This window comes from Pseudophryne corroboree, chromosome 6 (assembly GCF_028390025.1).
Source record: "Pseudophryne corroboree isolate aPseCor3 chromosome 6, aPseCor3.hap2, whole genome shotgun sequence".
Lineage (NCBI taxonomy): Eukaryota > Metazoa > Chordata > Amphibia > Anura > Myobatrachidae > Pseudophryne > Pseudophryne corroboree.
This window is the reverse complement of record NC_086449.1, coordinates 575,394,899-575,409,848: the sequence shown is the minus strand read 5'-3', so window position 1 is coordinate 575,409,848 and position 14,950 is coordinate 575,394,899. Positions and strand designations below refer to the sequence as shown.

Genomic DNA, 14,950 nt, shown 5'->3' with positions numbered 1-14,950 from the left:
CCCATGTACAGATACAACAGCGGATAACCCTGTCAGCAAGAAACAGGGTGTCGCTGCTGTGGTGGCTGCAGAGGGCTCATCTACTAGTGGGCCGCAGATTCGGAATACAGGACTGGGTCCTGGTGACCACGGATGCCAGCCTTCGGGGCTGGGGTGCAGTCACACAGGGAAGAAATTTCCAAGGAGATTTCGCTTCACATAAATATTCTGCAGCTAAGGGCCATTTACAATGCCCTAAGACAAGCAAGGCCCCTGCTTCAGAACCAGCTGGTACTGATCCAATCAGACGACATCACGGCGGTCGCCCATGTAAACAGACAGGGCGGCACAAGAAGCAGGATGGCGATGGCAGAAGCCACAAGGATTCTCCGATGGGCGACCTACACCCAGGAGAATGGGGACTTCATCCAGAAGTTTTCCAAATGCGGGTAAACCGTTGGGAATGACCACGGGTGGACATGATGGCGTCCCGCCTCAACAAGAAGTTGAAAAGATATTGCGCCAGGTCAAGAGACCCTCAGGCGATCGCTGGGGACGCTCTAGTGACACCGTGGGTGTACCAGTCGGTTTATGTGTCTCCTCCTCTACCTCTCATACCCAAGGTACTGAGAATAATAAGAAGGCGAGGAGTGAAAACCATACTCGGGGTTCCGGATTGGCCATGAAGAGCTTGGTACTCGGAACTTCAAGAGATGCTGGCAGAGGACCCTTGGCCTCTGCCGCTCAGACAAGACCTGCTGCAGCAGGGACCCTGTCTGTTCCAAGACTTACCGCGGCTGCGTTGGACGACATGGCGGTAGAACACCGGATCCTAAAGGAAAAGGGTATTCCGAAGGAAGTCATCCCTACCCTGATCATAGCCAGGAAGGATGTCACCGCAAGACATTATCGCCGCGTTTGGCGAAAATTTGTTGCTTGGTGGGAGGCCATGAAGGCCCCGACGGAGGAATTTCAACTATGTCGATTCCTGCACTTCCTGCAAGCAGGGGTGACGTTTGGGCCTCAAATTGGGGTCCATCAAGGTCCAGATTTCGGCTCTGTCGATTTTCTTCCAGAAAGAACTGGCTTCACTTCCTGAAGTTAAGACTTTGGTTAAAGGAGTACTACATATTCAGCCTCCTTTTGTGCCTCCTGTGGCACTTTTTGGATCTCAACGTGGTGTTGGATTTCCTAATGTCGCATTGGTTGAGCCACTTAAAACCATGGAGCTAAAGTATCTCGCGTGGAAAGTGGTCATGCTGTTGGCCTTGGCCAGGCGTGTGTCAGAATTGGCGGCTTTGTCATGTAAAAGGCCTTATCTGATTTTCTGTATGGATAGGGCAGAGTTGAGGACTCGTCCTCAGTTTCTCCCGAAGGTGGTCTCAGGTTTTCACTTGAACCAACCTATTGTGGTGCCTGCGGCTACTGGGGACTTGGAGGATTCCAAGTTGCTGGACGTAGTCAGGGCCCTGAAAATTTTATTTTTCCAGGACGGCTGGAGTCAGGAAAACTGGATCGCTGTTTATCCTGATGGCACCCAACAAGCTGGGTGCTCCTGCTTCTAAGCAGTCTATTGCGCGCTGGATTTGTAGCACTATTCAGCTGGCGCATTCTGCGGTAGGATTACCGCAGCCTAAATCAATAAAAGCCCATTCCACAAGGACGGTGGGCTCATCTTGGGCGGCTGCCCGAGGGGTCTCGGCTTTACAACTTTGCCGAGCAGCTACTTGGTCAGGGGCAAACACGTTTGCAAAATTCTACGAATTTGATACCCTGGCTGAGGAGGACCTGGAGTTCTCTCATTCGGTGCTGCAGAGTCATCCGCACTCTCCCGCCCGTTTGGGAGCTTTGGTATAATCCCCATGGTCCTTACGGAGTTCCCAGCATCCACTAGGATGTCAGAGAAAATAAGAATTTACTTACCGATAATTCTATTTCTCGTAGTCCGTAGTGGATGCTGGGCGCCCATCCCAAGTGCGGATTGTCTGCAATACTTGTACATAGTTATTGTTAACTAATCGGGTTCTTGTTGTGAGCCATCTATTCAGAGGCTCCTCTGTTATCATGCTGTTAACTGGGTTTCATATCACAAGTTGTACGGTGTGATTGGTGTGGCTGGTATGAGTCTTACCCGGGATTCAAAATCCTTCCTTATTGTGTACGCTCGTCCGGGCACAGTATCCTAACTGAGGCTTGGAGGAGGGTCATAGGGGGAGGAGCCAGTGCACACCAGATAGTCCTAAAGCTTTCTTTAGATGTGCCCAGTCTCCTGCGGAGCCGCTATTCCCCATGGTCCTTACGGAGTTCCCAGCATCCACTACGGACTACGAGAAATAGAATTATCGGTAAGTAAATTCTTATTTTATGTGATGGATCTGTACAAAATAGTCTAGTCTAAGTTGGTGAAGTGAAATGAGAATTTTATATAAAAGAATTGTTACAAATAAAAATTTGAAAATTGGCATGTGCATATGTATTCACCCCCTTTGCTATGAAGCCCCTCAAGTTCTGGTGCAACCAATTACCTTCAGAAGTCACGTAATTAGTGAAATGAAGTCCACCTGTGTGCAATCTAAGTGTCACATGATCTGTCAGTATAAACGCACCTTTTCTGAAAGGCCCCAGAGACTGCAGCACCACTAAGCAAGAGGCATCACACCATGAAGACCAAGGAGCTCAGGGATAAAGTTGTTGAAGTACAAGTTCAGGGTTGGGTTATATAAAAACTAAAAATAAATATCCAAATCTTTGATCCCCCGGAGCACCATCAAATCATCATTTTCAAATGGAAAGAGCATGGTAACACAACAAACCTGCCAAGAGAGGGCTGGCCATCAAAACTCTCAGACCGGACAAGGAGGGCATTAATCAGAGAGGCAGCACAGAGACCAAAGGTAACCCTGAAGGAGCTGCAGAGTTCCACAGCAGAGACTGGTGTATCTGCGCATGTGACCACAATAAGCCATACACTCCATTAGAACTGGGCTTTATGGAATAGTGGCCAGAAAAAAGCCATTACTTAGTGTTAAAAATAAGAAGGCATGTTTTGAGTTTAAAACAGAATAAATGAGCAAACTGAGACCTAGGTCGCAGGTTAAGTACCGGCGCTTTAAATCCATTTAATATTAATCGTGTTCCCCGCTGCTGAGTGAACACGGCACGCTAAGCTGTGTACAAGAAATTAGAACAAATAAATAGAGAAAATCACTGCACTTGGAGCACTGGTGGATATATACAATTATTATATGTGTGTGTGTGTGTATATATATATATATATATATATATATATATATATATATATATATATATATATATATATATATATATATATATATATAAAATATAAATTAGTAGATTACTAAAAGCGTTTCTCCCAGAGGATTGATAGAACCACGTCACTGGCGTCCCAGTGGTATTGGTTATTGTTAAAATTACCCTAATTAGTTCTCACAGTACATCAGTGACGTGCGATGGGGTGAGGCAGAGCCTTTCCTGTCATATTTACGTTTGTACCAGTGTTTTGACTGTATAAAGTATATGAAAAATACAGAGAATATGTTTGAAATATCTACTTTGCATTATTCTAATAATTTTTATAGGCAAAACTCTGGAGTAAAAAGTCTATGGCAGGTGAGGCAATGCTGACCTTCCTATCTCTTCCGCACATCTCTGATCAAAACTCACCAAATTTCCAGGAGTTTATACTGTTGTACCTGTGTATAATGCCCAGATGTACCCTTTGGCTCTTATATTGTGTAATTCTGGCTCTAGTGCTAGCCAGTGCATCCTGAGCCATTTAGCTCAATGCACATCCCTGAGTACATGCACTAGCTGGTTAGAGAAATTGAGTCCGCATGCAGCTATATAAGTATAGTTACCACTGTGCTGGTTCCTAAATAGTTGCAGTCAAGGTTCCTTTAGCAGTATTGCACGTGTGGCAACAAATAGAGTTCAATTGCAGAAGCTGCAGCCTTGAAAAGGACCCGTTCACTACCTGTCCGCTGTATAGATGCCCACTTCTCCTCGTTTGTGCTCTCCTGTTGGTGGATTTTCCAAACGTCGCCCACAGCCATCTGGCTCTCACACAAGCCTCCTGCCCTGCCTGAAAGGGCTCTCCCGCTGCTGGCGAACCCTTGTTTGGAATAAGTTTGCAGGCTGCAGTTCTCACTGGCCCCATGGCGGCTGCTGATGGCCGCAGACACACACAGCCGCACATACTTTCCATTTACACCGTGAGGACAGCCACTATACAGCAGACAGGTAGTGAATGTGTCCTTTCCAAGGCTGCAGCTTCTGCAATTGAACTCTGCTATTTGTTGCCACATGTGCAATACTGCTAAAGGAACCTTGACTGCAATTAATTAGGAACCAGCACGGTGATAACTATACTTGTATAACTGCATGCTGACTCAATTTCACTAATCAGCTAGTGCATGTACTGTGAGAACTAATTAGCGGAATTTTAACAATAACCAATACCACTGGGACGCCAGTGACGTGGTTCTATTAATCCTCTGGGAGAAACGCTTTAGGTTAGTAATCTACTAATTTAATTTTCTTACAAATAGCATATATATAATGTTTATCTATTGGAAGTTATTTTACCTAATTACGAACACCTGAAGCTTGCAAACTCATAGATATTGTGTCGGTTGTTCTTATATAAATTACGTTTTGAGTTTGTCAAAAGGCATGTGAACAACTCCCCAAATGTATGGAGGAAGGTGCTCCTGGTCAGATGAGACTAAAATGTAACTTTTCAGCCACCAAGGAAAACGCTATGTCTGGCGCAAACTCAACACATCCCCATCAACCCAAGAACACCATCCCCACAGTGAAACATGGTGGTGGCAACAGCATGCTGTGGGGATGTTTTTCGGCAGCAGGGACTGGGAAACTGTTTTGAGTCGAGGGAAAGATGGATGTTGCTAAATATTCTTGAGCAAAGCCTGTTTCAGTCTGCCTGTGATTTGAGACTGGGACGGAGGTTCACCTTCCAGCAGGACAATGACCCGAAGCATACTGCTAAAGCAACACTCGAGTGGTTTAAGGGGGAAACATTTAAATGTGTTGGAATGGCTTAGTCAAAGCCCAGATCTCAATCCAATTGAGAATTTGTGGTCAGACTTGAAGATTGCTGTTCAGAAGCGGAAACCATCCAACCTTAAGGAGTCGGAGCAAAAATCCCAGTGGAAAGCTCATAGAGATTTATCCAAAGCAACCTGCAGCTGTAATTGCCGCAAAAGGTGGCTCTACAAAGTACTGAATTTAGGGGGGTGACTAGTTATGCACGCTGAAGTTTTCTGTTTTGTGCTATTTGTTTGCTTCACAATAAAAAATAATAATAATAATCTTCAAAGTTGTAGCCATGTTCTGTGAATGACAAACAAACAGTAGCAGCGCTAATTGAATTACTAACACATAAGGATTGAGTGATAAAACTTTCTATTTAATATAATGGCAATCTTTAGCCTAATTAAAACAAATATACACCGCTCATAAACTAAAATAATTAAAATGGGTCTCAGCTTTAAATTGCCTCTGGTAAACAGTCCGTTCCTATTTGGTGAACTGGATAAGCAGATGAACGACTTATGAAAGAAGACTGACTGCGCAGTCTAAACATCCAACTTTACCAATGCCGCTAGAGGTGAAGTCCCTTGGAAATTTTTGATGTAAATGAACGTCCAAGCGGGTTCCTCAATATTTTGCGGTGTCCTTTTCCTTAAGGCGGTGAATTGTTGGATGTCAGAGAATTACTTCCTAAATTTATCTGCAACAGTGAGCGTCCAGTTCTGGTCCGGATGTAGGCAATGTAAAGTGGCAAATGATGACCCAAAAGTTAGTTTCTGACGCGTTTCGCTGTACACACTACAGCTTTTTCAAAGGTTCCTTTGAAAAAGCTGTAGTGTGTACAGCGAAACGCGTCAGGAACTAACTTTTGGGTCATCATTTGCCACTTTACATTGCCTACATCCGGACCAGAACTGGACGCTCACTGTTGCAGATAAATTTGAGGAAGTAATTCTCTGACATCCAACAATTCACCGCCTTAAGGAAAAGGACACCGCAAAATATTGAGGAACCCGCTTGGACGTTCATTTACATCAAAAATTTCCAAGGGACTTCACCTCTAGCGGCATTGGTAAAGTTGGATGTTTAGACTGCGCAGTCAGTCTTCTTTCATAAGTCGTTCATCTGCTTATCCAGTTCACCAAATAGGAACGGACTGTTTACCAGAGGCAATTTAAAGCCGAGACCCATTTTAATTATTTTAGTTTATGAGCTGTGTATATTTGTTTTAATTAGGCTAAAGATTGCCATTATATTAAATAGAAAGTTTTATCACTCAATCCTTATGTGTTAGTAATTCAATTAGCGCTGCTACTGTTTGTGTTTTGCCATATTTTTGGGTGTGACTACCCCATTATAATTAGCAGCAGCATTAGAGGTGCGGCAACCTTCAGTGCCCGATCTATTACCTATTGGTATACATTTTTCTGCATGTTCTGTGAATGAAATGATGCAAACCTTCAAACAATCCAGGTTGTGAGGCAACAAAACATGAAAATTGCGAAGGGGGGTGAATATTTAAGCAAGGCATTGTAGCTCCCAATTTGGCACCCAAAAATGTTAATCCCTCCCCATAGTCATGGGGGGGGGGGGGGGGGGCAGATAATGTGAATGTCGCTGTGGTCTTGCAGGAAAATACTACCTTAACCATATTATGCCCCACACTGTAATGCCCGTGGCACTGAAGTGTGCCCCACACAATAATGCCCATTGCACCATGCCTCACTTAGTAATTTTCACAATGCCCCTTTAAAATTGGCACTGGTCCTGCTCGTTGTCAGGGATTGTTTCTTGCTGCAGCTAGCCTGCTGCCGCAACATTCCCGGCACTGCTGTGCAATTGCCTGCCTCCTCCCTCTGGTCTCCTTCTCTAAATATCCCTACCAAAATGGCCACCACATCCTCTAGTATCCTTTTTAAAACTATCAGGCAATGACCGTTTTGGAAGGAACTTTTTCACAGTGTTCTACACGGCCAGCCAGACCGCATAGAATACGACACACAGTAGCCGTGGGCCGGCGTCCCGTGCAATTGCGCGGCTGGCCTGGCCTTTAAAAATGGCACAGAATGGAGGCAACTATTCTGTGAGCTGCACCAGTTTACGTGTGTCTGCAATATATTATCTAGAAATCCCTGATTTCACTTAAACACAAATACCTTAATAGTGTCACTAGTTGCTACTGAGTCTAGCAATTGATTAGGCAACAAATGTCTGACTTTGTCCAGGTAAATAGATCACATTCATCATTTGCATTTTGAAGTGTAAGTTTGTACTACACTGAAAAATGTGCAATAGTTATACAGGTTGAGTATCCCATATCCATATATTCCGAAATACGTAATATTCCGAAATACGGACTTTTTTGAGTGAGACTGAGATAGTGAAACCTTTGTTTTTTGATGGCTCAATGTACACAAACTTTGTTTAATACACAAAGTTATTAATATCGTATTAAATGACCTTCAGGCTGTGTATATAAGGTGTATATGAAACATAAATGAATTGTGTGTATGTACACACACTTTGTTTAATGCACAAAGTTATAAAAAATATTGGCTAAAATTATCTTCAGGCTGTTTGTATAAGGTGTATATGTAACATAAATGCATTCTGTGCTTAGATTTAGGTCCCATCACCATGACACCTCATTATGGTATGCAATTATTCCAAAATACGGAAAAATCCGATATCCAAAATACCTCTGGTCCCAAGCATTTTGGATAAGGGATGCTCAACCTGTATTGCTATTTCACTTAGTAGTTTTTCAGTGTGCCCAATGATTTAGTGCGAGTAGTACAGCAGGTTTATGTTCACTTAGGCCATATACATTTATACTTGCATAGATATGAAAGGGAACCAGGAATTCACCCTCGCAGCCCCAACAAGTATAAGAAGTATAGCCGACGGTCTTGGGACATGCAGATCAAACTCTGGAGGCGTGCTCTCCATGCTTGGGATCCGCCTGGGATGCCATTTGAGTAAGTCTAGTTTTTTTACTACAGTATATTTTACCTAATAATACACTTCCATCTGCTAACACCCCTCAATCAATTGCTTTAGTGCTCCGAATTTTATTCCGTTAGGTGTGACCTTTTCTCTGCAACTGATTCATTGCTGCACGTGTGCAGGTACTCATTGCGTGGTTTCTGACCTCTTTTAACCTGAGTGCAGCTTATCAGAATGTACACATGGCAGACTACTACCTAAATTCCGGTTGATACACAATGGCCGTAGACTGTCACTTGTGTATCTGAAGTTGGATATTTTAAATACCTATATTGTATAAGGGAAAAGATCGCAAACAGAGTAGTACAATATCAAACCATGTATTTATTTATTTTTAGGCCCTTCGGCTACCTACAAAGTGTAAGAAAACAAAGAGTCCCACCTAACTCACTGAACAGACCCCTTTTAATAAACAGTCTCATTGTTTTTCACATTGCTGCAATCTCATTTCTCTATAAGAGTCCACAGTGATCCACAGGATCTGCCTTGGGATATGATGAAGCAGCAGCGGATTGGGAACCAAACAGTTAAGCTTTTCAGACTCCCAGGATGCACTGGGCCAGCCCTCTATATCTCCGCCTACTGGCTTAGGCAATTCAGTTTTTTGTTTGGTGTGCGGAAGGAGCCAGCCACAGTGAACAGTTGGACTGCTAGGGGGTTTTTTTTTTTTTTGTTTTTTTTTGCAGCCACAAGCTTTATTTTGTATAGTATTTTTCTTTTGCGTAATCTTTCTGTGCATCTTAAACGTACGGTAAAAGACAGTCCAACAACTTTCTGCCGGGTTGCGACAACTGTTACCTCCGACTACACTGCTGTTTCGGCGGGCGCCAGACTGGATGTTTTAGCAACCCTTGTTTTTTCCTGAATGTTCCCAGTATCACTGTCCTTGTTGACATGTAAAAGAAAAAATGCAAAGAGGAAAATCCTCGTGTAATATTGTTTTAGGTAGATGCACACTACAATCACAATTTTCATTTGAGAAGCCACTTGAAATAGTAAGATGATGTAATGGGATTGCCCCCTATTCCAAACACTCGCAAGAGTGTAGATTTCAACTGGCTTATCACCCCGAAATGAAGCTGTTAGCTTTCACCCAACAGGGACAGTTTGGGGGATGCCCCCTAAGTACAGTAACTCACAAAAATAAACTTGTGTACAGGCAACAATAAATTTTTATCGTGTGTCCACACGGCAAACAAAGTTCAGGGGATGCCCCCTTTCATAAATCACTGACAAACTTGTATGATTCGCATGGTAGGTGGGTCTTTAAGCCTCATCAGCTCCGTTCCCCCATATTCTCCCCCTTCTTCTTTCTTCTCCTCCTTTTTTTTTTTTTTTCAAATGAGAAAGGCAAACAGAAGGAGTAGGGTTTTGTATTTATAAACAAAACCAAAAAACCCAGAGACTTTTAATCCTATAACATCAATAGACTTTCTCTTAAAAACCAAAGATGGTGATGCATACCTGGGTAGGAAATTGCAGAGGAATGGTAGCTGTTTTTCAGTCCAAAGTCCTCTCCTGCCCGGTTAGCATCCCTCATGAGGCACAGACTCCTTCATATTAGTCTAAACCCAGTTTTCCTGCTTTATGGTCCTTTTGGGCCCAAGTTAAAGCAAAAGGAAAGGTTTACAGCAAACCGTCTCAGTCAGATAAATCAGGTAAGACTAGGAAGAAACAGACTTGGTCAACCAGACGCCCAGCTTCTAAACCAGAAGACAAGCCGTCAGTTTGATGGTGCAGGCCTCCAGGTGGGGGATCCCAGGGTGGGAGGCAGACTTCTTATTTTGCACGGGTTTGGAAAAATTCCACCACAGATACCTGGGTGCAAGAAGCAGTGTCTCCAGGGTTACGCTTTTTTTTCCTTCAGGAAGATCCTTCCTCAAAGAATTTTTTATATTTATTTATTTATTTATTTGTACCAGCCCGTCTTGAAGTTGAATTGAAGGCCTTGGCTCTAGAGGACGCAGTAAAAAAAAAAAAAACTGAAGTAGGAACCGACACTATTACTCCTGACTGCAGTAGAGGAGATGAGGTTTCTATTCCAATCTGTTTTTAGTTCAGAAGCCAAATGGATCCTACCAACCCATTCTCAATCTCAAGACTCTGAACAAATATATATCTGGGTGCCTCCGTTCCGTATGGAAAACTTGCGGTCCATTATCCTGACTATGGAGCCAGGGGATTTCATGGTGTTCCTGGATATCCAGGATGCTTACTTACAGGGGCGGATTGGGAACAAAAAGCGGCCCTGGAAAAATTTGTTCTAGTGGCCCCACCTGGGCAGCACCAGAGGTTTAAGGTCTAGCCATTGGCCATGGCAGCAGCACTCCCCCCCCCCCCCCCCAAAAAAAAAAAACTTTCCAGATGGTGGGCATGTCCAGCATCAAGGGGGAAGTTTAAAAAGAAATAAAATTTAAATATTATGAGCACATTATATGATACACCTTTAGAATTTAGGAAACTATAATTCTTTAGAAATATATATTTTCTTGCTTATTACACCAACCATATCCCAATCACTATTCACTCAATCTTATATGTCAGCCAAGCACGCAGACAGAGCATACACTAGATCATCTGCAATCACAGGCTAAGTGGCAAAGTAATTTTCATATATGCAAATTATTTATTCATTATGTCTATAAAAAGGACCACATGTCCTCAAACAAAACAGGCCCCCACGGGTGCGTCGGCCCACCGGGAATCTTCCCTGCGAACCCTATGGCCAATCCGCCTCTGCTTACTTACATGTACCTATAGCACCATCCCATCAGTGCTACCTCAGGTTTGCTATCCTCCAACAGCATTTCCAGTTTCAGGCTCTACCTTTTTGGACTGGCTACAGCTCCCAGGGTAGAGCCAGATTAACAATGGAGCGGATGGAGCTGCAGCTCCAGGCCCCCCATTGAAAATAGGCCCACAGGAGACTGACAGCATTGACAGGAAAAAAAACTTTTTCTGTCACAGACTGTCAGCGGCTGTCCTCTCTCCCATGCCCCACCTCCTCTCCTGCTCCAGCACTCACCTGAGATGTTATGGAGCCGTGCAGGCAGTGTGCTGGCCGCTCCTCCCTCTCCAGTCTCTCCTCCTCTGGGGTCCTGCTTTCACTCACAGGCCGAAGCTCCGACCCACAGACTGCATCGGGAGCTACTGCTGCAGGAGGCCTGGCAAGGTTAACTTAATGACTTCTTGATTAATGTGTGTATACAGTTTGTGTGGTGTGTGTATGTATGTTTGTGGTGGGTGGGGTGTTTATTTTGTGTGTGTAGTGTGTACTGTGTGTGTATATGTGGTCAGTGCCAGATTAAGGTCCACATGGGCCTGGAGCTGAAATTTAGGAAGGGCCTATTATGTGCCTCGGCAGGAGATGTGACCAGCGCTGCGGTGGTGTGATTAGTGATGTGGGGGTGTGACCAGTGTGGTGTGGGTGTGGTCTAAATAGGGGTGTGGCCTGTGCCATGGGTGTGGCTATCTCGATGGAGGTCAAAGCTAATGCCTACCTTCAACCACTTAATAGTGGCGCTATAACAAGAAAAAGTTTGTAACCTCCATATAATACAGAGCATCAGTGACCACCATATATACAGAGAGCATCTCCGTGACCAGCATTTAATACAGGGAGCATCGCAGTGACCGCCATATGATACAGAGAGCTGTATCAACATGCAAAGAAGGTGGAAAGGGGAGAAACGATGGGGCAAAACAGAGCAGGTGTGGAAAGATTGGAAAAGAGGGGGGCAATACAGAGGAGATAGGGAAAGGGGAGCAGAGATGGGGGCAAAACAGAGCAAACACTGAACTGAGGGCTCATGGGACACAGTTACTGATACAGAAACCTATTGACAGAGACACCACTTACCGATAGACATCTCTTACTGACACAGGCACACTTGCAGACAGACACTGCTTACCAACAGACATCCCTTACTGACACAAATACAAATATAGACTCACTTACTGAAACACCTAACTGACACACTTATTAACATACACACCACCTACTGACACAGACTTACTGATACCACTTACTGACACCTACACAGACACCTTTTACTGAGACAGACACCTCTTACTGACAGATATCACTTATGAACACAGGCACCCCTTACTGACATATTCCACTTACTGACACAAAAACACTTACTGACATACCTTACTAACACAAACATTTATTGACACACACCATTTACTGACATATGGCACTTCCGGACACAGACACCACTTATTGGCACATACATACTTAATAATAGATACAACTTAGTGACACACACACTCCTACTGGCAGGGACTGGGCTGCCATCAGAAATTGTGGGGCCTGGGACTGAAAAAAAAATATGTAAACCCTTCCCCCCCCCTCGACCCACATAGCCTCACACATGCATATGCTGCCCCTATTGCCATATTCCCCTCTGTCTCTCAGTTACACCCCCTCCACACATTACCCTCTGCCTCAGTGGCATGGCCACATTGACCTGTCTCTTAGTGACCCCCCTCGCCACATTCCCCTCTGTCTCTGTTACACCCCCTCCACACATTACCCTCTGCCTCAGTCACATGGCCACATTGACCTGTCTCTCAGTGACCCCCCTCGCCACATTCCCCTCTCTCTCAAATACTGCCCCCACATTCCTATCTGTCAGTGACACCTACACATTTTCCTGTCTCTGTGACCCACCTCACCACGGGTGCGGTATGTAAGGTCGACAGTAAGTAGGTCGACCACTATTGGTCGACAGGGATGCTAGGTCGACAGGGTCTTTAGGTCGACAGGTCAAAAGGTCGACATGATTTTTTGATGGGGTTTTTGTGTCGTTTTCTCCGTACAGTGACCGGGAACCCCAATTAGTTCACCGTGTCCCCTCGCATGCTTTGGGCTAGGTTACTATTCCCAATTGTAGTCCACATGGATCATAAAGTATGAAAAAGTTCAAAACAAAAAAAAATGTAAAAAAACTCATGTCGACCTTTTGACCTGTCGACCTAGAACAGGTCGACCTAAAGACCCCGTCGACATAGAAACCCTGTCGACCTACTTATTGTCGACCCAATAGTGGTCGACCAAAACATTGTCGACCTACTTACTGTCGACCTAAAGACCGGATCCCCTCCCCACATTCCCCTGTCTCTCAGTGACCCCCTTCCCCCAAAACATTCCCCTCTCTCTCTGTGACCACGACACTGACACTCACATTTCCTTCTGTTTCACCCCCCTCACACACACACACATACACGCATACCCCTCTCGGCAGCAACATTAATATAAAGGTTCTCACCAGTGAAAAGATGCTGGCTGCCGAGCACTCTCCTGGCCCACAAATGGTGGGCTGCCAGGTTGGCTGGTTACCGGGCCATATCTAAGCTGGAGGATAAGCTCTGCGTGGCCGGGCCAGAGCTTAAGTACAGTGTCAGCCCCTTACTGTAAGAGCCAGAGGGAGCCCCACTTTCTATCCAGGACAGGTACTCCTGTCCAGCAGTTCCCCCCAACCCCTGACGCAGCCCTGGACACGGACACCCCTTACTGACAGATACCACTTACCTATACAGACATCTCTAATGGACACAGATAGCCCTTATGGACACAGAGACCTCTTACTGACATAGACACCCCTTACTGACAGACACACTTACTGTCACAAACACACTGATATAAACTTACTGACACACACACTTACATACAGACACTCCTTACTGATACAAACACATTTACTGACAGATACCACTTACTAACACAGATAACCCTTACTGACAAAGACGCTACTTACTGACACAGATGCCACTTATTGGAACATACAAACTTACTGGCAGACACGCCTTACTGACATAGATACAACTTACTGACACAGACCACTTACTGAGACACCCCTTACTGACACACACTACTTACTAACAGATAACACTTATTGGTACATACATACTTACTAACACACAACCCTTACTGACACAGATACAACTTACTGATACAGATACCGCTTGCTAACACAGATAAACTAAATGCCTCAGACATTACTTACTGACAATTTATATATAAATGTTTTCTGCGCTAATGATATATAGCAGCTCAAATTATAATAATAAATGTGTGGTAAAGAATGAGCGCTTATGTTTTAATGTGGCACCTGTGAAACAAAGTTAGTTATTAGTAACACATGTTTACAGCCATTTATATAAGCCCTTTGGCGGTGTAGTACACAGACTTGTCCGGAACTTAGACCTAACTGTCCCTACCTTACTGATGGCCACGGGATTCCTCAGCCTGGTGTAGTAGCGGCTGGCCGTGGCTTGCTGGTATAATCGCGTTTCACTACCGCTGCGTCCAGCGGGGGAGACGTGCTGCAGGGAAGTTGAGCAGATGACGTCACTTGGCAATCGCTGGATCCGCTGGACGTTAGTTTGTATAGATCCTTTGTGTTACCGCTTATCCACCACGTCTCCCCCGCTGGACGCAGCAGTAGTGAGAGACACGATTATACCAGCAAGCCACGGACAGCTGCTTCTACACCAGGCTGAGTAATCCCGTGGCCATAAGTAAGGTAGGGACAGTTAGGTCTAAATTCCGGATAAGTCTGTGTACTACACCGCCAAAGGGCTCATATAAAGGGCTGTAAACATTTGTTTGTAATAACTAACTTTTTTTCACAGGTGCCACATTAAAACATAAACACTCATTCTTTACCACACCACTTACTGACAGACACTACTAACTGACACACACAACACAAACTTACTGACGCAGTCACCACTTACTGATAGACATTACTTACTGGCACACACGCACAACATAGGAACTACTTACTGACACACACAGATACAACACAATACTTACTGACAGACACAACTTACAGACAGACACTACTTACTGACACAAAATGCAAAACTTACTGACACACATACC

The 14,950-nt window shown here is 44.5% G+C and overlaps 1 protein-coding gene across 6 annotated transcripts in view; it reads left to right on the top strand.

Annotated features, from left to right (window-relative positions):
- LOC134932978 (oocyte-specific histone RNA stem-loop-binding protein 2-like) overlaps positions 1-14,950 on the top strand; it is a 260,183-nt gene that overhangs the window by 172,790 nt on the left and 72,443 nt on the right. For 4 of the 6 annotated variants that reach the window (XM_063927877.1, XM_063927875.1, XM_063927874.1 and 1 more), the window contains one exon: positions 7,896-8,030. The exons of 1 other annotated variant lie outside the window; for it this stretch is intronic. In XM_063927877.1, coding sequence (XP_063783947.1) covers positions 7,896-8,030 — 135 coding nt within the window. Of the gene's footprint in view, positions 1-7,895; positions 8,031-8,396; positions 8,558-14,950 lie in introns of those variants that run through there. One more of the 6 variants, XM_063927876.1, reaches the window with a different exon arrangement.